Source organism: Lepus europaeus, chromosome 6 (assembly GCF_033115175.1).
Source record: "Lepus europaeus isolate LE1 chromosome 6, mLepTim1.pri, whole genome shotgun sequence".
NCBI classification, from domain to species: Eukaryota; Metazoa; Chordata; class Mammalia; order Lagomorpha; family Leporidae; genus Lepus; species Lepus europaeus.
The window spans coordinates 94,459,859-94,485,759 of NC_084832.1; the positions used below are offsets into that span (position 1 = coordinate 94,459,859).

At 49.7% G+C, this 25,901-nt stretch overlaps 1 protein-coding gene across 17 annotated transcripts in view; it reads right to left on the minus strand.

The window, feature by feature from the left end:
- Positions 1–22,382, minus strand: part of CACNA1C (calcium voltage-gated channel subunit alpha1 C) — a 631,672-nt gene extending 609,290 nt beyond the window's left edge. For all 17 annotated transcript variants that reach the window (XM_062194587.1, XM_062194598.1, XM_062194596.1 and 14 more), the window contains exon 1: positions 22,018–22,382. In XM_062194587.1, the coding sequence (XP_062050571.1) occupies positions 22,018–22,066 (49 nt within the window). In that variant the 5' untranslated portion in view covers positions 22,067–22,382. The remainder of the gene's footprint in view (positions 1–22,017) is intronic.
- Positions 22,383–25,901: the final 3,519 nt, after the last annotated feature.

The window sequence follows — 25,901 nt, forward strand, 5'->3', positions numbered from 1 at the left end:
ACCCCAGCAGAGATACACTCCCAGGAAAGCCTTAAGCCAGATCTTCCCTAGCCAAGAAGGTGCACACACACCAAGAGACGGCACCTGAAGACTGGGCAGGAAGCTAACTAGAGCAGCTGTGCTGACAAGGCAGGGAGAAAGGGAGATGGCAGGCAGCAGCCTGCAACTCCAATTCTCAACTGAGTAGAGTAGGGTCTCTGCTGAGTGGATGAGGTGGAAAGAGTTGGATGCAAGCCTCTGAAAGTGTTCCTGCTGCCGCAGCAGAAAGAGCTTGTGAGAGTCTGGAAGAGATCACGTCACCCACACCATAAAAGACCCCACGGGGTTGGGGGGGGGGTGCCACTCTCGGCACCAGCATCCCATATGGGTCCTGGTTTGAGTCCCGGCTGCTCCACTTCTGATCCAGCTCCCTGCTGATGGCCTGAGAAAGCAGTAGAAGATGGCCCAAATCCTTGGGCCCCTGCAACTGTGTGGGAGACCCAGAAGAAGCTCCTGGCTGATGGCGTTGGATTGGCCCAGCTCCAGCTGTTAACAGCCATTTGGGGAGTGAACCATTAGATAGAAGATCTCTGTCTGTGTCTCTCCCTCTCTCTGTCTGTAACTGCCTCTCAAGTAAATAAATAAATCTTTAAAAAAAATAGAATGAAATAAAGAAAAACATGGGGATCGTCAGTGAAACCACAGAGGTGCCTAGGAAAGAGCCACTACTGGGACAGCTACCGTAGCAGCCAGCAGGACTCCCAGTCATTGTCGGGCAAAAACCACTCCAGGGATAAAGATGGCAGCCCCTCTTCCTCCCAGTCCCTCTCCTCTGGCCTATTTCTGAAGATCCAGAAGCAAGGGAAGGAAAGACAAGCCCAAAGAAGGGAAGCAAAATCAGGCTCCAACTCTCTTCCCCCACACAAATGTGTAATCCATGGATAAGGCCTAAAATGAAATAATATTTAAAGTTGAAACTGGGAGGGTGGGCGTTTAGTGCAGTGGTTAAATCAACACTTAGGATGCCCACATCCCACACTAGAGTGCCTAGTTCAAGTCCTGGCTGTTCCACTTCCCATCCAGCTTCCTAATACACTGGAAAGCAGCAGTGTGATGGCTTAAGTGCCACCTGCTTGGGAGACCTGATTGAGTTTCAGGCTCCTGCCTTCAGCCTGAACCAGCCCTGTTGCAGGTATCTAGGGAGTGAACCAACAGACAGAAAATCTCTCTCCATCTCTCTCTCTCTCTCTCTCTCTCTCTCTCTCTCTCTTTCTCCTCTCAAATAAAGTTAAAATAAATGATTTTTTTCTAAAAGATAAAATTAGAGCCTCTAGCAGATTAGACTGAGCTTTTTTAATATCTGTAAAATGAGTCCCAATTATTGACATGAGACTTCTCTGATAATGAATGTGAGTGGAAAGCTAAATAGGCCTGAGATTACATCAAAGAACAGGAAACGGTGATCCAACCAAGTGAGTCTGAACACAACAAGGGGAGAAAAGCTCAAATGTTTCCTGTGTGCAGGTGAAACTCGGGCCAGTCTACACCTGTGTTACATTCATCTCTGACCTAGATCGTGGGTGTGGAAAATGACTCTCATGACAAAATATAGGACCAGTATGCTGTGGGCACTGCATATTAAGAAGCACATCTCAAAAACTGTTTCCAGATCAGTGAAACCACAAAGAATACCCACCAGAAGCCAATGAGAAACAGCACTGTAACAATAGTTCCACACTGCTTAGAACTTGATGGAGGAGGCCGGCACTGCGGCTCAATAGGCTAATCCTTCGCCTGCGGCGCTGGCGCACCGGGTTTGAGTCCCGGTCGGGGCGCCAGATTCTGTTCTGGTTGCCCCTCTTCCTGTCCAGCTCTCTGCTGTGGCAAGGGAGTGCAGTGGAGGATGGCCCAAGTCCTTGGGCCCTGCACCCACATGAGAGACCAGGAAAAGCATCTGGCTCCTGGCTTCGGATCAGAGCGGTGCGCTGGCCGCAGCACGCCGGCTGCAGCGGCCATTGGAGGGTGAACCAATGGAAAAGGAAGACCTTTCTCTCTCTCTCTCTCTCTCTCTCTCTCTCTCTCTCACTGTCCACTCTGCCTGTCAAAAAAAAAAGAACTTGATGGAGGAGAAAGTACAATGAAGATGAGTCAGATGCAAAATGTGTGTGCCAGAGAAGGAAATGACCCACCATCAGTGACAGCCATGGGCACACCAGACAGGGTAAGTATTCCCCAAGAGCCAAAATAATCTGAATTAGGCTATAAATACATGTTTTTTAAAATTAACAATCTTGGGGCCAGCCCTGTGGTGTAGCAGGTAAAGCTGCCACCTGCAGTGCTGGCATCCCATATGGGAGCCGGTTTGAGTCCTGGCTGTTCCACTTCTGATCCAGCACTCTGCTATGGCCTGAGAAAGCAGTGGAAGATGGCCCAAGTCCTTGGGTCCCTGCACCTGCGTAGGAGACCCAGAAGAGGCTCCTGGCTCCTGGCTTCAGATTGGTGCAGCTCCGGCCATTGTGGCCAATTGGGGAGTGAACCAGAGGATGGAAGACCTCTCTGTTGCTCTCTGCTTCTGCCTCTCTGTAACTCCACCTTTCAAATATATAAATAAATCTTTAAAAGAAATTAACAATCTAAAATATAGGATAGAAACCATAGAGAAAAACATACTCTATGAAAAAGCCCAAGTATTTGAAAAAGAACAAAAGTTAATTTTAAAGAAATAAAAATCACCTAAATAAAAACACATTTAAAGGTTAAATAGCAGATTAGATATAAATGAGACAAAACTAGTAAACTGGAAGACAGAATGATAGAAATTACCCAGAATGTAACAAAGAGAGATAATGAAATATAGTATATGAAAGAGCATTTAAAAGACAGGGTAAAATGAGGAAGATCGGCCGGCGCCGCGGCTCACTAGGCTAATCCTCCGCCTTGCGGCGCCGGCACACCGGGTTCTAGTCCCGGTCGGGGCACCCATCCTCTCCCGGTTGCCCCTCTTCCAGGCCAGCTCTCTGCTGTGGCCAGGGAGTGCAGTGGAGGATGGCCCAAGTGCTTGGGTCCTACACCCCATGGGAGACCAGGATAAGCCCCTGGCTCCTGCCATAGGATCAGCACGGTGCGCCGGCCGCAGAGCGCCAACCGCAGCGGCCATTGGAGGGTGAACCAACGGCAAAAGGAAGACCTTTCTCTCTGTCTCTCTCTCTCTCACTGTCCACTCTGCCTGTCAAAAAAAATAAAAATAAAAAAAATAAAACTTTTTTTAAAAAAATGAGGAAGATCAATATAAAAGAACTTCCAAAAGTTCATGGGAAGTGTAATTAAAGGTATTTATATTGTTATAAAAAATTTTGAAATCTATGACTAGTTTTTTCATATTATGCATTTTCCATGAACTTTTAAAAGACCCCCCACATTATGTATGCATTTCAAAAATTGTTGCACCAAATTAAATTTATCTTTCAATTCCATTTTCCATAAAATTTTTAATTACTCCAATATGTGTTTTAATCATTAAGAGTTCTAGAAGAATAAAATAAAGAGACTGGGGAAGAGCCCATATTTGAAAAGATAATGACAAGGAATCTTTCGGATCTAGTGAACAATATGAATCCTTAGACGGAAGTATATCGCCAAGTCTAAGCAAGATTTTTTTAATCTGCACATAAACCCAGCATGGAAAAACTGATACACTAAAGACAAAAAGAATATATTTTTAAAAATCAAAATTGTAATTACTCATGTGGAAAGAGAGCAAACTTTTCATCAGCAACAACAGTGTCCACAAGATATTGGAGGAGCCTCAAACTGCTGAGGAAAGATAACTGCTAACACAGAAACCTATGCCTGACTACACCATCATTTAAGAGTGAGGACCAGGGGCCGGCATTATGATATAGCAGATTAAGCCACTGCCTGTGACCCCAGCATCCCACTTCCAATCCAGCTCCCTCTAATGCTCCTGGGAAAGCAGTGAAAGGTGGCCCAAGTGTTTGGGCCCCTGCCACCCATGTGGGAGACCTGAATGGAGTTTCAGGCTCCTAGCTTCAGTCAGGCCCAGCCTTGTCCATTGTAGCTATTTGCAGAATGAACCAGGGGATGGAAGATCAATCTCTGTATCTCTCTCTCTCTCTCTCTCTCTCTCAACTCTGCCTTTCAAATAAATAAAATAAATCAAAGAAGAGAGAAGAGAGAAGGAGGAGGAGAAGGAGGAGAAGGAGGACAATTTAAGACAAAGAGAAAGTTTACCTTGCATAGGCCATTAAGGAATGCCAAGATGCAATAAAGCTTCTGCCCATGTGACTTCTTACTTCAGGTAAGAGAAAGGACCTCCATCTCAAGATGAGCACTCTGTGGTTCCACTACAAGGCCCTGGACACCCAGGGCATGCCTGGGCCTTTGATACAAAAGCTCCTTTTCCCAGGTGCTACTTTTAAGTTGTAGAGCAGGATTTTATACTCTTCCTATGCCACTCCCAAGACAGTCTTTCATAGTGTAAAACTGGAAATATACCTTACATCTTTGAGCCTACACGACAATTTCTTTATGTGACACAATGTTTTCTCCTCCTATACTCATGGCCCCTGACTTGTGATGCTTCAACTTACAATCTTTTGACTTTATGACATTGTGAAAGCAATAGGCACTCAGTGGATACCATACTTTGAATTTTGAATTTTGACCTTTTCCCAGGCTAGTGATACCTGGAGTAATCCTCTCTAACAATGCTAGGCAGTGGCAGTGAGCCACAGCTCTAGTCAGAAATGGACAGCCCTGCCACAGCAGCCTCCCTATCATCCAGCAATTAACTTCAGCTCAATGCCTCCACCTTTCTTCAGGCCCAGTGTGCTTTCAACTGTGCACTTTAATGGTGAGTATCCATCCAACCATTCTGCTGCTCTCTTTCAGTGTAGGATTCAACAAATCACTTAAGACATTCACTATTTCATTATAAAATTGGCTTCATGTTAGATAATTTTGCCCAAATGTAGGATAATACAACTGTTCTTAGCATATTTAAGGTAGGCTAAGCTAAGCTATGATGTTTGGAAGGTTAGCTGTATTAAATGCACTTTCAGCTCCCGGCATTTTCTATTTACAATGAGTTAATTGGAATATAACTCTCTTCTAAGTTGAGGAGCATTTGTATTTGAAGCAGTTCCTTTGCAATATTCATTCATTAGTAGAATTTAAAAAATGAACAGATTCTTACAAGGGGTAAGGAGGTGACAGATTCAGAACTACAGACTTGAGGAAGTTAAATGCTTCAAGCAAAATGCCAAAGCAAGAGGCAGAGGTCGACCTAAATACAGATCCCCTGTTCCCAGGTATGGCCACACATTGGGACAACATGGTATTTTCAGGGTTTCAAGTCACACTGTTTTCCTCCTCTCTGCTTCTTCCTTTCTATCTCTCACACATGCACTATTGCTAAATTCTCTCTTACATGTATGGATGTACAGCTACACACACACACACACACACATGCAGTTGCAAATCAAAGAATTTGTAATCATTAGGCCCTCAAGTGTTACAGGAACCTGTCCGTCAGAGTCTCTGGCTTAAAATTTCTCTTCATTTACTTTTGAGCCTAGAAGACACAAGTTAGATAGCCTTTATTGCTACTTTATCCTCTCCCTTTCAGACTGACCATGACCTAGGAATAATCGCTTAGGAGCCTAAGCTGTGCCAGTCTTGGGGCAAGGATGCATGAACAGATACCGTGGATATCCGGAACCCCAGAAGAGCAGGGTCCACCACTCAGGGACGCCAGCCCATTCTACTGCTCCACCCAACTCAAGAATATCTTGCTTTTGGTCACTTTCTTCTTCGGCATTTTTCTCCTTCATTTTATGGAAGGCAAGGCGAACTCTAAAGAAACACCAAGGAGCAGTTGTCTGGAGCACGACAGCAGCTGGGAGTGAGGAAACCTGTCCATCTGGACTCTGAGTTCATTCCACAACTGATACCCTCAGAGGAAAACATTCCATTCTGCCCCAAGTTTCACTGGAGTGGAAAAAAGGAAAAGTCCCAAAGCTTTCTGCTGCCCAGGCCCAGCAAGAGATCACACTGGGGTCACTGCTGCCCTTGAGGTTCATCAGAATAAGGCCAAACTCTGCAAGTAGGTTTTCCAGATGAGGCTAGACAAAGTGAAATGGTGGCCACAGGGCCAGCCATGCCGACTCCCACGCGGGCTGTCAGCACACACCGTTTGTGGGCAAGGCAGACAGAGGACTGGGGCTGCTGTTCTAGCCAAGAGCAGCACAAAAAAGGCAATGGCTTGCGGTCCCTGGACTGTCTGTGCATCTCAGCGTGACAGCCTAATACTCCATTCTCAACAACATGCAAATTGGCATCTATGACTTAGAAATCAACAAGGTGCCGCTCTTTGGAATAAAGCCAGTGCAGAAGAATGAAACTGGCCTTCTTTGATCCAGAGCCTGGCCAGTGCAAGGAACTTGAATGGAAATGCAGGAGCCTGGCCTCCCCAACTCAGTGACCTGGGGCAGCCACTGCTCCTCCTGCCACCCCTGGAAAGGCCTCCAGTCCAACACTGCCAGATCCCCACAGAGTTCCTTGCACATGTGACATGGACTAGGGCAGTGCCTCCTGGTCATTAACTCCTTCCTGCACCAAGAGTAAACTCAGAGTCGCCCAGCAAAGTAGATTTCCGTGGCATTCAAAGGGTGTTCTTAGCCTTGGCACCAAAAACTCTTATCCTTCCACAAAACATTCAAGATAACTTTTTTCTTGATTACAGGGAAATTCAAATATTGCAAAGCTCCAACAGGATCCAACCTGAGATTTTCCAGTGGTTTCTAACATTTTTGTCATAGGGTTAGAAGGGGAGAGAGGTTCAGAAAAAGAAACAAAAGCTCTGTTCTCAGGAATTTGATATCCTGATATAATTGTAAAGGTATAAAATCAAAAGGCTTAACACTCTATGAAGGCTAGCCAGTTCTCGTAGGCTGGGAAGCTGGACGTGGTGTGGATTGGGGATGAGAGGGTGGAGGGAGACAGAGGGGAGAAGAGCATGGAGGTAAGTTCTCTCCAGGTATACCTCAAGGTTGGCACTTCCCATGTGAATTGCCCAGAACACTGCTCCTCTCTACCGCTGCGCCATGACTAAGACTAGCAGCGCAAGTTCTCAGTCGCAGATGCCCAAGACAGTCTGTGAAAAGCCTAACGTTTGACCCTCACCTCCACTCAAGTCCTCCCATCACTGCTTCCTTCCATCTGTGTATTTGACGTGACCTCAGGTCTCTAGGCCATGGACTCTCTGCTTTGGTGTCTAGTGCCCAGAAGACCCTCGAGAGGCCAAATTACAAAGCCAGTAAAGTTTGTTTTCGTATGCCTACCCTTAACACACACATACACACACACACACACACATGCAAACACACAATACACTTCCTCCTCCACGACCCTAAGTCTCCCCAGCCACCCAGTGCCCCAGCTTGCTATCTTCTGTTCACATGCTTCCCAAAGAAAGTCTCCTTGCCCTCTGCACCTACATTCAGAGCTTCAAGGGGCCAACCAGCTATTCTGATGAATAACTCATATACATAGGGACAGTGAGAAGATTCAGACTCCAAGTCCCCTATGAAAACTGTCCCGAGAAGACTCAGGATCCTCAGCTCAGTCTCCTCATCTTTTCAGGATCAGGACTTACCTGAGACCCCTAACAGCCCCTCTTCGGCTTCCCCACTCCAACACCATGCTATAGTTTCTCATCTTGTGCTAACCCTGTCTGTCTCCAAAGACAGACTCCCACCTCCTTTGCTGGGTTGAATCTCCCTCACTCCCATCTCTGGCCTACTGCCTACTTGCCTCCTTCCAGATCTGCTTAGTCAATAGCCTTCCCCCACTACTTCACCCAACTCATAATCTGTGCTGCAGCCAAACTCCACTCCTGATGCTGTTAAGATCCAACACATATTCCTGTCACTACATCACTGACTATTCCATTCTTCCTGTTGGGGAAGTTCACCCCTCTTCTCTATCCCACTTCTGCCCACCCTTCGAGGTTCAGCCATATCACCACCTCATAAATAACTCCTCCGTGTTTTCCAGCTGACTTGCTATGGTTTGAACAAGATTTGAACATCAATTCATACAGACGTTTAATCCCAAACTCATATTAATGGTCAATGGATTAATGTTGATGGTTGATGGATTGAAGGTGGAGGCTTGATCCAATCACAGCATCTGAGAGGCGGGCCTAGTAGGAGGTCTTTAGGTCACTGGAAGACAGCTTTCAAGAGAGGGTTGGTCATATAAGCCATGTCTAGCCCAACTTCTCTCTCTGCTTCTAGGCTCACCATGTGATCCTCTCTCCCTATGCACTCTGACATCCACCACCTTCATCAAACAGCAGACCAGTGTGGCCACCTGATACTGGACTGTGAACCAACAAAAACATGAGGTAACCCTTCTTCCTTCCTTATAGCTTCTCTCAGGCATTTTAGTTAAGGTGATGAAAAGCTCCCACACGACTGTATCATCACCCTTCTTTTGATGTCCTTCACCTCTTCGTAACACCAAGCATATTCTGTCTTTTATCACAATTGTGATTATCTCTGTGTCTGTGAATGTGGCTATAACTCCTTAAAGAAAGGGATTATTGGGATCCTGAAGTCCTGCTGCTCCAGAAATCGTGTGAGCAAACTGCCTTACAGAGAGCAGATGCTCAGTAACTTTGTGTTAACGATTAACATTCAGTTCTGGGGGGTAGAGGGAGAGGGATACTACTCAGGGTTGTTATTATCACAACTGGCACGAGACACCTCCTTTTCAGAGGCATTTCACAGTCAATTTATCCCGGGAAAGGCTTCTTATCTCCTGGTCTTTCAGACAGCTGGGCATAGGTCAAAAATTTTTGCCTTTTAAATAATTGAAAAACAGAGGCACAAGATCCTATCCACTGCAGACCAAATATGAGGTCTGAGTCACTGTGTTCCACTCAGATGTGGAGCTCGGGTCCTCAGAACGTCTCAAGCAGCCAGACATGGGACAGAAGCTTCGACCTTGAGGAAGCGTTGTTCAGCTCCAGCTGTGGTCACTGGCCAAGCCACAGCTGTAAGCAGGACCATGGAGGGGACGTGAAGGCAGAGCCCACATGAGAGGAACTTTCTGAGAGATGGATTAATGTGCATTGGCTTCCCACAACCGCCAGAAGTCTGGGCATCTTCATCCCTGTGCCCAGGTCTCTGATGAGTGGGTTCAGCCAAGACAACAATGTGTGTGTTTATTTCTGCTTCAGATCAGCAGGCTTAGAAACGCAGTCGGGAATATGACTTATAAGTAAAATGATTACCAAAAACACAACCCTCCCACAAGTGGAACAGGGCTGCCAGAGTCGTTTACTGCAGTCATCAATCCATAGCAAAGGGCATGTTGCTATCTCCCCTCGCTCCTCACTGCCTGCTACCACCTTCTCTCTCCTCTTTGCCCCATTCTCTCCCTCTCACTGTTTACTGTCCTTCTCCTGCTGCTAGACTACAGCTGTGTGAGCAGCAGGTAAGAGCCAAGGGATGCTCCTTTTTCCCAAAAGGTAGTTTTAAGGCTGGACACGGAGGCCCCTACTCAATTCAGCCACACTTGGGGCAAGGCGGGCATTCAGAGCAGCCTCCCGCAAGTTCTACAGAGGTCTGGTCCCTACCACACATTGAGGCAGCCATCCTCTCCACAGTCCCAACGCTTCCCAGGTTGAACATGTCTGTCCACAGGCAGCCGTGGGCCTGGACAAGACGCACAGGCCAGGGAGGCACAGAGAGAGCCAAACACCTACTTCCTGTCGAGTTACAAAGTCCAGTCAGCACAGAAAAGAAAGATGAACTGGACGTACGGGCCCGCGCTGTTCTTGGAACGTGGATATTATCAGTCACTCCTTGTCTAAAGGCAGCTGCTGGACTGTTAAACACCCCATCAAGTAAAATTTCTGATTTAGGTACTGGAAGTCAGAGGAAATACTAGATCCTCACGAATGACACAGTGGAATTTCCAGAGACTGTCTTCTCACCTACACAGGACTCAAACTTGGGGAGCTGCACAAGCAGGCCCTAACAACTGAAACGATGTCATTGAGAACAGCAATGCCACTCCTGTCCACACCTGCAAGAACGGAAAACGGGGACTCACTCAGCTAGTTGTGTGCCCAGTGCTCACTGCTGTGTCATTCACAAGAGCCAAACAGTGAAAACAACACAAGTGTCTGCCAACAGAATGTGGTACAGGCTTAGAACGGGACATTACTCAGCCATAAAAAGGGACAACATTCCAACACACGCTACACGGATAAATCCTGAAAGCCTTATGCTAAGGAAACCAGACTCAAAGGACAGGTGCGAAGTACCAAGAAGAGGAGAGGTCATACAGATAGGAACTGAGGAAACAGGAGTGGTGAGTTATTGCTTCATGGGTACAGAGTTTCCATTTGGGGTGATTTTTTTTTAAAGTTTTTGGAATAGATGGCAGTGATGGCCTCACAATTCTGTGAATATACTTGAAGCCACTGAACTGGAAACTTAAAAATGGTTATAAAAGAGGATGGCACCGTGGTGTTGGAGGTTAAGCCACCACCTGTGACATGAGCATCCCACATGGGCATCACTTCGTATCCTGGCTGCTCCACTTCCAATGCAGCTCCCAGCTAACGGCCTGGGAAAATCAGCAGAAGAGTCCCAAGTGTCTGGGTGCCTGCTGTCCATTTGGAAGACTCAACTGGGGCTCCTGACTTCAATCTGGGTTAGCCCTGACCATTGCAGCCATTTGGGGAGTGAACTAGCAGATGGAAGATCCCTCCCTCTGTCTCTCCCTCTCTCTCTAACTCAGGCTTTCAAATAAATAACCAAACCTTTTGAAAAAGAGTGGTTATAATAACACAATTTTTTACCACAACGAAAAATACATTAAGAATCAAAAATCAGGGCTGGTGCTGTGGCACTACGGGTTAAAGCCCTGGCCTGAAGTGCTGGCATCCCATATGGGCACCGGTTCTAGTCCTGGCTGCTCCACTTCCAATCCAGCTCTCTGCTATGGCATGGGAGAGCAGTAGAAGATGGCCCAAGTCCTTGGGCCCCTGAACCCATGTGGGAGACTAGGAAGAAGCTCCTGGCTCCTGGCTTTGGATCGGCACAGCTCTGTCCGTTGCGGCCATTTGGGGAGTGAACTAGTTGGATGGAAGACCTCTCTGTTAATACCTTTCTCTGTAACCCCATCATTCAAATAAATAAAATAAATCTTAAAAAAAAAGAAGAATCAACCATGAATACAGAATTTATAAAAAAAAAAAAGAATCAAAAATCACATCTTCTTCAACCTTTACTAGGTCTTTAAAAAGACCTAGCTTTTCTAATATAATTTTTAAAAATCTTAAAACTACTTTCCATATACTTGAAAAGAAGTACTTGATTCTCTCCAAATGACACCCAGGTGCCTAATAATGCGTACTTCTAACACCATGATTTATCATGCAGATTACAACATACCTAGGGCTGAAATTTATGAGATGCATTGCCAACAATTACACTACATGGTGAAATTGTCAAATTACTATTGCTATCAATAAAGCACAAAAATTCATAGAGATGAAAGTAAATTCAGGGGAGGCGGTGTTGTGGCATAATGGGTTAAGCCTCCACCTGCAACAGTGGCATCCCATATGGGCACCAGTTCAAGACCCAGTTGCTCTCCTTCCAATCCAGCTTCCTGATGATGCACCTGGGAGATCAGCAAAGGATGGCCCAAGTCCTTGGGCCAGTGTACCTATGTGAGAGACCCAGAGGAAGTTCCAGGCTCCTGGCTTTGGATCAGCCCAACTCCATCTGTCGCAGCCATTTGGGGCGTGAACCAGTGAATGGAGGATCTCTCTTTCTCTTTCTCTCCTTTTCTCTCTGTAACTCTGCCTTTCAAATAAATAAATAAATAAATCTTTAAAAAAGAAAAAAAAACAAATTCAGGGTTCCCAAGAGCTGGAGGGAGTGGAAAATAAAGAGTGACCATCAGTGAGTACAGAGTTTCTTTTTGAGATGATGAAAATGTTTAAGAACTAAATAGAGGTGATGGATTCAAAATTCTATAAAAACATTAAGAACCATATAATTGCTGACACTAAAAGGATGACTATTATGGTATGTGATTTATAACTCAACAAAGCTACTTAAAAATAAATACACAATAGGGGCTGGCGCTGTGAGAGTAGGTTAAGCATCCACCTGTGGCGCCAGCATCCTATATGGGCACCTGTTCAAGTCCGGCTGCTCCACTTCCGATCCAGCTCCCTGCTGATGGCCTGAGAAGGCTGTAGAAGATGGCCCAAGTGCTTGGGCCCTGCACCCATATGGGAAACCTAGAAGAAGCTCCTGGCTCCTGGCTTTGAATTGGCCCAGCTCTAGCCGTTACACTCAGTTGAAGAGTGAAGCAGCAGAGGAAGAACTCTCTCTCTCTGTAACTGCCTCTCAAGTAAATAAATAAATCTTTGAAAAAAATACACAATAATGCATGAAGTACAGGGAGCTCCACTGCCAGGATGGTTTCCTGCACTGCCTGGAATCTTGTTTGAGAACCTATTTTCCAGAAGGAGATAACTGAGGAAACATCCCAAGAATGGGTGGTAAAGTAAGACCGCATCATGATAAGGCTTACTGGCCCAGGTGCTCCAAGAAGGTTGACAGAGGGACCTGAAGAACCCTTGAGAGCCCTGGCAGAGCCATGGGATTGAGTGAATGACTACAGGATGAGACCAGGAGTAGGGGCTCTGCAGAGTAACCACATCGTAGCCATTAAGAACAAGTATTCAGATCTTTATCCACTACACCTGTCCATCAGGAGCAGATGGTTCAACAAAGCAAATCTAAGCAATGTTCCAAAAGGCTAGGACAAGGTAGTCTTCCCAATATGTACAGGGAATGGGTTCTTTTCTCTACTCTCACCTAACTAGAGGAATAATAGAAAGCATAAATGTTTTGTAAGTCCAAGAGATCTAAATTTAATTCTCAGTTCCAATACTGTCTGGGGGACCTTGGTCATATTACTTAACATGTTCAGTTTCTGCATCTGAAAATGTCATTAATATCCACTTCGCAGGATTGGTATAAGGATGAAATTATATCAAGCACATGAAGCATCCAGAACAATAAATGGTAGCAATTTCTCCTGCCCCATTCTAAAACATAAAAGTGGATGTGATACCTCAATACAATTTCTTCTTTATAACAAACACTGAAGCATGTATGGCTCCACAGAGCACAGAACCAGAGGCAAAGAGGAAAGCAGAGTGCAAAGTGAAACACAAGTTCCCCAGCATACTTCTTGATGACGATCTTCTTGCCTGGGGAAACGAAAGGCTAGTTATGCCACATATTAAAGCTCTTTCAAGTTCTTCCTAAAATATATACTAGGTAATTGTGAACCACAGTCATCCCACCATGCTGTGGGACACCTGAACTTATTCCTTCTGAGTTCTGATAAGTGTCTAAGGAGCTGTGTGGAACTACTCCCTCTTCATCTACAAACATCCAGCACTTTCCCGATTTAAAGGAGAAAAAAAGTTTATTTTCCAAAGTCAACATTTACTTCTTTGAAACTAAGTTTTCTTTTCCATGCAGTCTGTCTTTCTGTTCTCCCGAAAGCTGTGTTTAGGTTTGGGGAATTCAGGCTGGAAAATGCCCACGTGGTGTCCTTGCTGCACACTCAGTGGTCCTATCCACAGGTACTCAGCCCACGAAAGGTATGCTTGAGGCTGAAGATAGTGAGCCAGGTACCGTGGCTGTGAGAGGGCAGCACAGCAGGTGGACAGCTCCAGGGCCTTGGAAACCTGCACAGACACATAACACACACACACACACACACACAGGTCCTGCTTCTGCTCCTCTGGCAGTCCTGGAACCCTATTGGCCAGAGGCAGGCTGACAACTATCAAGGAAACCACTGGACTTTATGCCAACGTTTTCACTTCTTCCTTGATTGCACTGCTAGCAACCGGACCAACTTAGTATCTTGTTTCTCAAAGTTTTTACAACTTTATCTTTCAGAGTTGGAGTAACGTCAGCCCTCCAACAACACCTGCAGAGCTGTGTGCAGTGTTGGGAAAGTGGTGTTTTCCAGAGCTGCTTTTTCAAACTCTGCCACTCTGCTCTCTGAGGAGGGCAGCAATAGTAACTTTGTGTACACCACGATTCCCAGGCATTCTCCCATTTCAAACCTCATAGTGACCCTGGGAAGTTGACCAGCTAAGTATGCTTATCCCCAGTTTACAGGTGAAAAGGTGAGACCTGATTCCTTCAAAACTCCCAGCGATCAAGTCAAAGAATGTACCCCAAATCACTTCTCTAGCTACAGCCTTATTTATTTTTATTTAGTCACTTACTTTGTGACTTTTGCTAACCAATCTCTTTGAAAGGTTTTAATCCAACATGGACTATTTTGGAAGAAAAGAAAACAACAACATAAATGACTAAACATGGCACAATGGTTATAAAGTAAACAGAGCTTAATTGAGTAATCAAGTCAACATTTCTGCCCACAGGCAATACAGGGGAGAACATTCATTTACTGTCTAGATTTTGGCTTGATTCTCTAAAGGACGGAAGACAAGATTATTTTATTTTCCTTTCCACTAGGTTCAAGCGGGCAATGCCAAGTGTAGCCAAGTGTAATAAAAGAAACCCCTGTTGGCAAATTGGTGACTTGAATATTTCATGAAATTATAGCAACACTGTGTTCTGCGATGGTGGCTTCCTCCAGGGAACCTAGAGGCCACATCTCTAAGCATGTGGCTCATGGCCCATCTTAAAACTAAACCAAGTCAGCCTCAAATGCCTTCCAGTTTCTAGAAGATGACTTCGAAGAGTCTCCAACAACAACCACAAAACACGTGGGGATGGTGGCAATGCTAGAGGAAGGGCCGAGGTGAACTCTTTTTCATGGGCCAAATCTAAACCACCAGGCCTGGGAACAGGAGACCAACCCTGACAAGAAGACTGGAAGAAGCAGTTGTCTACCCAACACAGGTAGAGTCCAGGGCAATGAGTCCCCTGGACAGCAGCAACCTGAACATCCCTGTGGCTCCTACTGAGGAGCTAATCTCTGTCTTCCTGCCCTGGCCAACAGCAGAGCTGGCCAGTCCAGGAAGAATTCCTAACAGCCCGCCAAGGGAAGTCCTACCGCACAGCTCAGTTTCTCATCTCCACTCCACCACCCACCACCCCGCCAAAGAGGGTGAAACAAGCCAAGATCAGGGCAGAAAGGAAGCGAGTAAATGAAAAAGACTCAGAGGCAGATCTGCTTACAGACAAAATAGTAATCTGAACTTCACAGGAATTTCATGAGGACACATGTGAACTTCTACTTTAAGAAATCAGTCTGAGGAATTCTTTCTACACCTGTCCAATGGCAGACTCCCCATCCTGATTCTATTCTTAAATCTATCCTCTCAGAAATGATTTTAAAGCAAAACAAAGGTGGAGACAAAACTGGGAAAGTAGAGACAGGTTGAGAAGCTTGTCAAACAACACTTAACCAGAAACACTCAGCACTGCTTTCCTTAACCTGCACCAAGGAACAAGCATTTGACCCAACAGTTAAGCTGCCAAAATGCTACATAAGAGTCCTTGGTTTCATTCCTGGCTCTGGCTCTGCCTCCAGCTTCCTGCCACTGAACGACCTGGGAGGCAGCAGTGGCAGCCCTGACAACTGCACTCCCGCCGCCCATCTGCAAGACGCACATTGCGTTCCCATCTCCCAGAACCGCCCTGACCCAACCCGGCCATTACAGACATTTGAGGACCACACTGGGGATGGAAGCTTACTCCGTCTGTCTTTGTCTGTCTCTCAAATAAAACATGAAAATAAAACACACAGCAAGTGTTATCAAGAAGAGGCAGGAGAATAAACAGACTGAAGACCATATTTTTAGTCAAATCCCTGTCCGTGGACCTTTTAGGAGCCTCCATTTTCTCACATGGAAATAGAGCTTGTCCCTAATGTTCCTTTACCCATACGAGGTTCTAACCCTAGGAAGTAAATTCCCAGAGAGGAGGCCGGCCCTGTGGTACAGCAGGTTAAGCCATTGCCTGCAGCACCAGCATCCCATATGGGCACCAGCTTGGGTCCCAGCTGCTCCTCTTCTGATCCAGCTCCCTGCTAATGCACTTGGGAAAGCAGTGGAAGATGGCCCAAGTGCTTGGGCTCCTGCATCCATGTGGGAGACCCAAATGGAGCTCTTGGCTCATGGATTCAGTCTGGCCCAGCCCTGGCCATTGTGGCCATCTGGGGACTAAACCAGCAAATGGGAAACTTCTCTTTCTCTCTCTCTGCCTCTCCCTCTCTGTAAGTCCACCTTTCAAATAAATAAATAAATGTTTTTAAAAATTCCCAAAGAGATATTGCATTTATCCGTTTGATAAATTCCTCTAAGAGTCCAGAACTTTCCTCTCCTCTTCTCTCTCTTCTGTCTCTACCTGCTTGTCTCTGTTCCCTGCATCACCCACCCCCCACCAGCACACACACACAATGCAACCCAAGAAGATCACGTTAGTCAACGTGCTATGGTAGGTACCTCTCTGTGGGGTTTGGGAGGGGAGGGTCTGAGGGGTTTGGTTTCTTCCTCACCCTCCGTTCAGGTCAGATCAACTATCCCTTTCATCTCCTGGGCCCTGTGAAGTAAGAGCCGATTTTCAACCTCTGACTCCTGAACATCAGCCCCAAACTTCTCTCCTTATGTTCCTTAAATCCCTTCTTAAGCTCAGGTCAGTTCACAAGTATCACTGAGAACTCCAGTGACCTATAACCCGCTCCCCAAACTCCCCCAACATACCCCAGTCCATGGGTCCTCTCCTGCTCCCCCGATCTCCTATAACCCCTGCTCCCCAGATCTGCAGCCATCTGACAACTCTGCTGCTCTGTGAGGCCACTCCCAGGCCCCTAGCTGGGATCCCACCCACACAGTGCACACAGTGCACACAAGTGGGCCCCACTTACTGTCTTGCCATAAGCAGCCTCCAGGGGTTCCTGACTGGGAAAGCACCACGGTCTGCTGAAACGCTCCAGGCCCACGTCTACACTGGGTCAGGAAACCCTGCTGTGTACTCGGGACTTGTTACACCTGCCCCTGGAGCCTGGGCGTTAGGCTCCCCACTGGGCTTTCTCTGCAGTGGGTCCAGTTGACTGGGACTTGCCTGGCTTTTGAGACAGCCCTGGAAAACATTCCATTTTCCCAGAGGGACCTGTCACTTTCACTTGCTTTCTACTCCTCTAACCCTGAAGTACATGTAAACAGGTGTTTACTAAATTATTTTTATACCGACAGCCATGACTGAGAGTGCTGCTTCATTATCAGAATGTTTAGCACTTATGTCGCTAAATATTTAGCACCTGATACTTCGCAAAACAATTATCCGTGCCTTTAAAAAAAATTTAATCTTCTGCCCTCCTCCACAATGCCCAGCACGAATCCAGGCAACAGTGAGGAAGGAATTGAGAAACTGGCAAAATCAGTGTGATTATTTTGTTAATTAGTTTTGTTGTTCGGTCTCCAGGTTATTTTCCAAACAGTCTAGCACCTTTCACTCATCCATATTTGAAAATCAAATCCTGTCCTGAGTTTGAATGCTGCCCTCTGATCTCAGGGGCAGAGCAAGGGAAGAGTTGGAGGAAGAATTGCTGAAGACAGAAGCAAGTGCTGCCAGCCGCTCACTCACTCCCACCACGGTGGCTAGGGTTTCTCAGGCCTCAGGGAACTTGCCTCATGGCTAAGAAAACCTAGGGAAGACAGGGCAAGCAAAGAGAATGCCAGGGTTGGAAGACACCACTGGAAATCAGAACAAGCTCAATCACTTCTAAGCTAGGTCTCCAGAGCTTTTCTGCCGCGACCCAGCAGGAGACCCGGGCAGACGCAGCTGCAAAGGGAACCAAGATGTTGACCTGACTTTATCCCTAATAAGGCTTGGAAGATGCCTCCTTGTCTACGAGCTGACAAGGGTTGAACTCCGTAGGTTACTTTCCCTCACAAATCTCCACTGGGCTGAGGAACCATCCATGGCAAAGCAGGGGTAAAATCAACAGACAGCCCTACCAGGTTCAGCTCCTCACCCAAAAGGCTGCTTCGAGGCTCCAGAGCTCCCCGTGCTAGGGATACTGAGGAGAGGTGGGGAGGGGCATGCAGCGGGAGAAATCCCAAGGATCGAAAGGTCACCAAAGGATCTGGGCCCCTCCCTAACATCGTGAGGGCTGCTGGTATATGGGGTAGCATGGAACCACACACTGGTGTTTGGGCAGCTTTGGGCCTGGTCAAAGAGGCACAGCTCTCGCAGCAACCCGTCTCCAAAATCCCGACATCTTTCCTCGCCAGACTGACCCTGGAGCCCCTTTCCTGACTCCTAAGCCCTGTAGCGCCACCTACTGGGAGAGGCAGAAGTCACATGCACTGTAGACCTTGCCAGGGTGACACTCACTCCTTCACAGGCATTCAATCATGTAGGAACCAAGGCTTAGGAAGTCCAAAGATCAGCAGGACCTCAGCATATGCATTCAGTCTGGTCCTCCAACAGATCCTATTCACAGAAGAAGCCATCTCGAGCAGCTTTAAGTAGAAAACTGGAGGAGTCCTAAGTCATCTAGACACGGCTCCAGGGGGCTTATGGCTCACTTCTTTTGCAAAATACTATACCTGTAGCCTCTACCTGTCCAGAACAGGTCTCCAATGAATATGAGGTAGCAATGTCCAAAGTCAAAGGAGACTGCACTATCAGTGCTCCTCTCTGTAAGCCCCAGGCACCTGAAGGCCCCCTGCACTCTTTTTAAAATAACGTTTCATATTCAGCATGTGCACGTGTGTCTACAGCCAGGCCCTTAAATACTGTTAGCACGTATTTCACGGAAATAAGGAGAATTGACTCTTTTTAATATCGCCCATCATGTCATATTACGATACATTCAAAAGTGCCTGAGGAATACTAGGAACAATGTTTTGATTCTTAACAGCCTTTTTCCCTGGCTTCCCTCATGCACTCCTCCTGAGATAGAGAAGCCAACGCCAAGCTTTCTATTACCCACAAAAGCCGAGGCGCAGGCAACATTGTTCTCTGACCATTTGTAACGAGAGTTAACCGTGATCATTATTATTATTACTTTATTATGATGATTACTATTCTGCTGCATTGCTAAGTAGTTAAAAGAAAAGCACAGTGTGTCTTCCACTCCCAGAACACATGTTTCTCCCCTCTGCCTTGTCTCCAGCAGATAAGGGACATTCTGACGTTTTATTTGGTAAATCGTTGACTATTAAGAAATTCATTTGCTAGCTGGAGCCTGCCACGGAAAATCAGCCCAGAAAAGTGGGAGGCTGGCGTGCAACTAGAGCAGATAGAGCACCCGAGGTGAGGCGTGGCTCGAGTGTGCCACCCGGGCCTGTAACCCAGGGTCAGAAGCCAGTCCTTCCAGGCTGTTCCAACATACTCGCCTCCAGTCTCCACGGCCTGACACTCAAACCACTTGGGGTGGGAGGGGGAGAGAGAGAGAGAAGCAGGAGGGGGAGGCAGCCTAATGCACTCAGTGCCTGCAAGTGAGATGAGAAACACAGCCCCCCCACTGGCAACCTCCTGGGCCCTCTGCTCCTTAGTTTGGTCACCGTTACTGACCTGCGGCCACCATGGGGCTCCCCGCTTCTCTGTCTCCTAACACTCTAACCCCCAATTATGTTTCATCCCCTTTAGTTATTGAAGTCACAGCAACCCCAACATGGTAAACACGTATGCTCTTCTTGGTCCATCCTCTCCACCTCCATCATCATCCTCCTCTCCAAAAACAAAACCTGGGCAATGCCAACCAACCCAGGTCGAGGGGACGGACAAGGGTCCCGGTGCTCTCTCACCCAGAACCGCATCTAGGAGTGGAGGCAAACTTGCTCCCGTGAATTATATAACCACTGCAGCTCCCAGGCAGAGAAGCACAATTCAGGTTGCCATAGCGTTTTGCTGCTCAAAGGTAGAGCTCCAGGCCACCCGCTGGCTTTCTCCCTTTCCCTCCATCTTTCTCCAGAACCTCTCCCAGGTGGGCACTCCTACTTTTGAGTGTCTGCTCCCTATGTGGAGTCAGGGTAGTGGGGAGAGACTAAGGGGCAGAAGGAAAGAATCCAAGTAAGGGAGATGGGCTAAGGAGGGGCTTCGCCTTCTACTAAGGGGAAACCCGGTAAACTATTCCGGATGATCATCATGTGAGTGACTGTTGAACCACAGCACACTGCCGTCGGTAGTAACGGCTGGGACAGCACTACTGAGCTCTCCCCAGGGCTGTTCAGGATGGGGAGGTGGGCAGAGCGGGCAGTCTTGGAGCACCTGGGGGGAAGTAACCCATCCTCACTCTTTAAAATGCCCCCCTTCTTTTGTGTCTCATTCCCTCCTTCCTATCCACTACTCCATCAGCTAGGAAAGGCACAGGGGAACAGGTGAGCCACGGGGGCCCAGGAGAAATCCACCGATGGAAGCTGCCCCTGTGACCCGAAGGCCCTGGCTCACCCTACTCCCCAGGTCCCTGGCTCACCTTACTCCCCAGGTCCCTGGCTCACCCTACTCCCCAGGTCCCTGGCTCACCCTACTCCCCAGGTCCCTTGTTGATAAGATTCTATTCCTCCAAAGGGAGCCAGAAGCCCCACGCTGCCACCCAAGCTGGAAAGCACAGAGACCCAGGACTGGACCCAGAATCAGTCTCATGGATGGACAGAAAGCAGGCAGGCAGGATGGCTGGCAGCTCCTGACTCTCAGGGGGAATGCTCCTGTCCCCACACAGTCGAGATGGGAGCAAAAGCAAGCAGGAGGGTGGACAAAAGAGACCTAGACACGACTCCTCCCTCCAGCCTGGTCCTCAGCAGGTCCCCCTGCAAGCACCCTGGGAAGGAACAGAAAGCAACAGCCACGGACATTCAGGGAAGAGATGGAGAGGCAGTGTGCAGGCAAGGAGGCTGGGGGGGGGGGGGGGGGAGGACCTAGGAGAGGCTACACCCAAAGGGACAGAGGGAGCCTCCCCAAGAAGAAAGATGCAGCTGGAGGCTGCAAGCCACCCAGCGGGACCACGCCGTCTACAGCCCATCACAGCCTCATTCGCTGAGCAATGTCGAAAATAATCACTTGTTAATGTGGGGGAGGGGGAAGAAAGTTTCCAGAAAGTGGGGAGTTACCTGGATGCCTTTCCCCATCACCTTGGGGGCCGGTGGCACTTGTGCCAAGGCCGGCAATGCTCAGAACGCCCCGGGCAGTGGTGTGCAGGCGCGTGAGCCGGTCCCACCCTTTCATTATTTTCTTAAAACATGGAAAAGCAAAGCCCACACCGCGTCCGAATTCCAACCGCTGCCATCCTCAGGTGCTAGCCCCAGTGAGAAGGCTCGAGGCGTGGGCACACTGGGGGTCAATGGCAGTGCGGAGAGGCGGGTGGGTGTAGGTGAGCTGGGGATGAGGAGGGAGAGGGGGTCGGCGGGGAGAGGGGGAGGCGCGCGGAGCCACACATCTGCACCCCCCGCCCCCACCCGCCACCCGCCACCTGGAACCGCCGCCAGGGCAGGGGGCGCAGGGGAGCGAGCGGCGGCCCGGCAGCCTGGCAGCCTTGGACGCCGGGGGGCGGCGGGGGGCGCGGCGCCGGCCTGGCGTGAGGTGCGTGCGCGCGCCCCCCAGCCGCGCCCGGAGCGGCCAGGGGACCCCGGGGCTCGGCGGCGCCCGCGCCCCCTCCCCCCCGCGCCGCCGGCCGGGCAGCGGGGCGAGCACGACCGACGCGAGGCGGCGAGGCAGCGGCGGCCACTTGGGGAACTTTTCCCCCCTCGCCCGCAATTTCATAGGAAACACATGCTCCGGAGGCGCCGGGGCCGGGGGAGGGGCGGGGATTTTCCGCTCGGGCTCGCGCGGCGGTTCGGGCCCCGGGTCCCGCCGGGCTCCCCGCCGCCCGGCGCCCCTCGCGGCCGCAGCCCCGGGGCCGTTCGGCAGCGCGCCGGGCGGAGACGGCGGCGAGAGCGGGCTGGAGCCCCGGCTGGGCGGCGGGGTCCAGCCTTACCTTGGTGGTTTTCCTCAGGAATGTACATCCTCGTATTCTCATTGACCATGGACCAAAAAATTGTGTCAAAAGGAGAAGCAGCCACAAAGGGGAAGAAGCGTAAAAACGCCCCCGAGCGGGTCTGGATTAATCCCTCCTCCGAGGTCGGCGGCTTTCGTGCAGAACGCGAGGAAGCCGTGGATCTGCAGCAGCTCTTCCTCCCTTCGGAAGATTACCTGATGCCCATTATTGCATCAAACACCAAAAACTGCTCCTTTCCACTACTGCCGCCTCTAGTGAGCTTGCAATGCATCCTCGGTACATCCGGGCCCCTTCCAAGAATTGAGCACCGCACCTCTGGCGGCCACACCGTTCGAAAAAACAGAGCGAGGCGGCGCAAAGGAGGGGCGAGGGCGCGCGAGGGACCCCGCGGCGGGCGGCGCGGGGTCCGCCCGGGCCGGCAGGGGGCTCCGACGTCTCGGCCGGCTCGCGGCGAGACCCCCGCCCCCCGAGGCCGCGGCTCGGCTGCCTTCTGTCAAAAAGAGCCGCCAACTCCTGAGGCGAGGAGGCAGGAGGAGCCGCCACCGCTCCGGGCCGCGCCGCGCCGCGCGCCGTTCTGGCAGGGAGCAGCTTCTGCAGAGGCAGGGAGAGGGAGACACCGGCGGCGGGCGGGCGGGCGCGAGAGAGCGAGCGAGAGCGCCGCGCTCCCTCCCTCCCGCCCAGCCCGGCCCCGCCGCCGCCGCCCGCCCCTGCCCGCGCCCGCCCGCGGGAGGCAGACGCGCTGAACGCTTCCAGATGTGGCCTCGGCGGCGGCGCGCAGGCAGCCGGGCGCACGGCGCGGGGCGCACGGCGGCGGACTTGAGCCCGAAGTTGAGCACCGGCTCTGCGCCCGCGCGGCTGCGCCGCCGGAGACAGCCCCCTGCGCCCACCGGCCGGCGAGGGGCGCGGGTCCCCGGGAGGCGCGCGGGGTGAGGCCGGGGCTCGGGCACGCCCCCCTGGCGCCCCGCCACGCCGGCCCGCGGCCCCCCGGGGCCCGCCGGAGCCTCGGGGCCCAGGCGCGTCCCTGCGGGGCCGGCCACGCGGGGAAGGCCTCTGTGCGCGGAATTCCAAGAAGGGGGACTACAATTTGCCCGACTGCCAGAGTCTCTTTGCAGATCGGGCCACGGAACAAAACGGCAAAATGAGCCGTGATTCCGCGATTCTGTTTCATCAATTATAATCAGAGCGGTTGCAGAAGTGACAGCGGCGAGGCTGGGAAGAGAGGAGGCGGAGCCGCGCAGGCGAGGCAGCGGTGCCCAGATGGCGGAACGCACTGGCAGACCCAGGTTTGCTCATTCCTGGGAGGCGGCCGAGCACGTGTTCTGCGAGCATAGCCTTACCTACTTCCCTGAATTATTTCTGCCGCGCCGGCAAGAATCCATCAAGCACCCCTCCTCCCCGGAGAAGCAAACACTTCCCTCCATCCATCCTTGGCTGTATCCACAGTAAGTTCCAGGGCACCCCCTGCAGGCCCGGGCTCTCCTGCGGTGGGGCTTCCGGAGCCCTTTCAGAGGGGCCTCTGGTCCCCCATTAGGGAAAACCTCCACCTGCCTGCCTTTAAAGCCCACATCCACTCCCATTCCCCTGGTGAGCCTGTCCACTCCCCGGTAAGCCAGTGCAGCATCAAGTGTGTCCAGGCCTTTCCTCTGATTTCAAGACTACAGCCAACCGGACAACTCTACCGCAGTGTCCTATAGAGCAACCCAGAGTATCTAAAAACTGAATTTCTAACGTTCCTTAGAAATCCTGCCCCTCAGGGAGCCAGCACTGTGGTGTAGCGGGTAAAGCTGCCACCTGCAGTGCCGGCATCCCATATGGGCGCCGGTCCTAGTCCCGGCTGCTCCTCTTCCCATCCAGCTCTCTGCTATGGCCTGGGAAAGCAGTAGAAGTGCTTGGGCCCCTGCACCCGCGTGGGAGAGCTCCTGGCTCCTGGCTTTGCTACTGTCACCACCTGGGCCTGCGTTGCTGCAGTAGTTGGTCTCCCAGTCTACCCTCCCCATCGCTACTCTCAGTACATTAGGAGCAATCCACGCAAAAGGTCAGGTCACAGCACTCCTCTGCTCAGCACCCACCAGTGGCTCCTCATTCCACTTAGAAAGAAGCAAGGACCTTTCCTCGATCAGCAAGGACCTACAGCAGGGGTGGGGAACATCACCAGCCCCAGAAAGCAGGCAGAAGCATTCAGTCTGGCCCTGCCAAGGCAAATGCAGGAAGGACTTGAGATTCAGTGTATCCACAGCAGGCGGATTTTTAAGTTGATAATTTTGTATGGCCCACGAATGATGCTATCCAGATGGCTCATGGTGGAAGAAAGGTTCCCCACCCCTGACCTCATGGCCAGGTACAGGTGCTCCAACTACATTGTTCCTTCTTGGTCTCCGACACTGAGGGGAATGAGAGCCCCAAAGACACACACCCCTTGAGCCCTTTGTTCCAGTTCTCTCCAACACCCCAAATACTCCTTCCTCAGATATCCACTTGGCAAATTCCATGCTCCCCTTCTGAATGGGGCTCTCCCTAACTTCACCCCAACTTAGTGCTGTGACGTGCTCAGCCCCATCAACACTTCCAAGCTCCCTTACTCTTTTTTTTAAAAGATTGATTTATTTATTTAAAAAAGTCAGAATTACAGAGATGGAGAGAGACAGAGAGCTTCCATCTACTGGTTCACTATCCAGATGGCCACAATGGCCAGAGCTGAGCTGATCAGAAACCAGGAGCCAAAAGCTTCATTCAGGTCTCCCAGGTGGGTAGCAGGGCCCAAGCCCTTAGGCAATTTTTGGCTGCTTTTCCCAGGCCGTTAGCAGGGTGCTGGATCTAAAGAGGAACAGCTCGGACTGGAACCGGTGACTTACTCGCTATGCAACAACACAAGCCCTTCCTTACTCTACTTTTTATGGTATTTAATCCTTGGCTAACATACTATATAGTTTAGTTACTCATTGATTATATTGCTTATTATCTGTAACCACCACTAAATTGAAAATCCCATGAGGGCAAGCACTTTGCTCACCAGTACTAGAGCAATGTCTGTCAGATGGTAAATACATGTTGAATGAACGAATAAATTAATGTCTGAGATGGCTTCAGGAGGGCTGCAATTCACTGTATCAAAATACTTTCCTCTGTCCCCTGGTTAATACCTGAAACTTCAGCACTAATGCTTCACTCCTTTGTCTAACACAAGTGCTAGGGCAGCCACTGCTTGGAACATCAGCATCCTTTATCAAAGTGCTTGGAGTCCTGGCTCCACCCTGGTTCCCAGCTTCCTGTTAATATACACCCTGGGAGGCAACAGATGATGGATCAAGTATCTGAGTCTCTGTCATCCACCTGGGAGACCTGGATTGAGTTCTTGGCTCTCAGCTTGGGCCTGGCCCAGTCCCAGCTGTTGCAAGCATTTAGGATGTGAACTAGTGGATAAGAGATCATGTGTGTGTGTGTGTGTGTCTGCATTCAAATAAATAATTTTAAAAAATAATAATAATAGAGCCTGGTTTTGTGGAGCAGTAGGTTGAGCCGCCACTTGCAACGACATCCCATATCCAAATGCCGGTTAGGGTCCCTGCTTGTTTCACCTCCAATCCAACTTCCTGGAGGGCGGCAGATGATAGTCCATGTACGTGGGCCCTTGCCACACATATGGGGAGATCCAGATGGAATGCCTGACTCCTGGCTGCAGCCTGGCCCAGGCCTGGCTGTGGTGGCCTTTTGGAGAGTGAACCAGGGGAAGATATCTATCTCTATCTCTCTTTGTCTCCTTCCCTCCCTCCCTGTCAAAGAAAAAAGAGATCTTTAAAGTAATAATAATAATAAAATGCAAGTGCTCCTGGGAGAGGTATTAAGGTTTACTGGGCATCTTCATT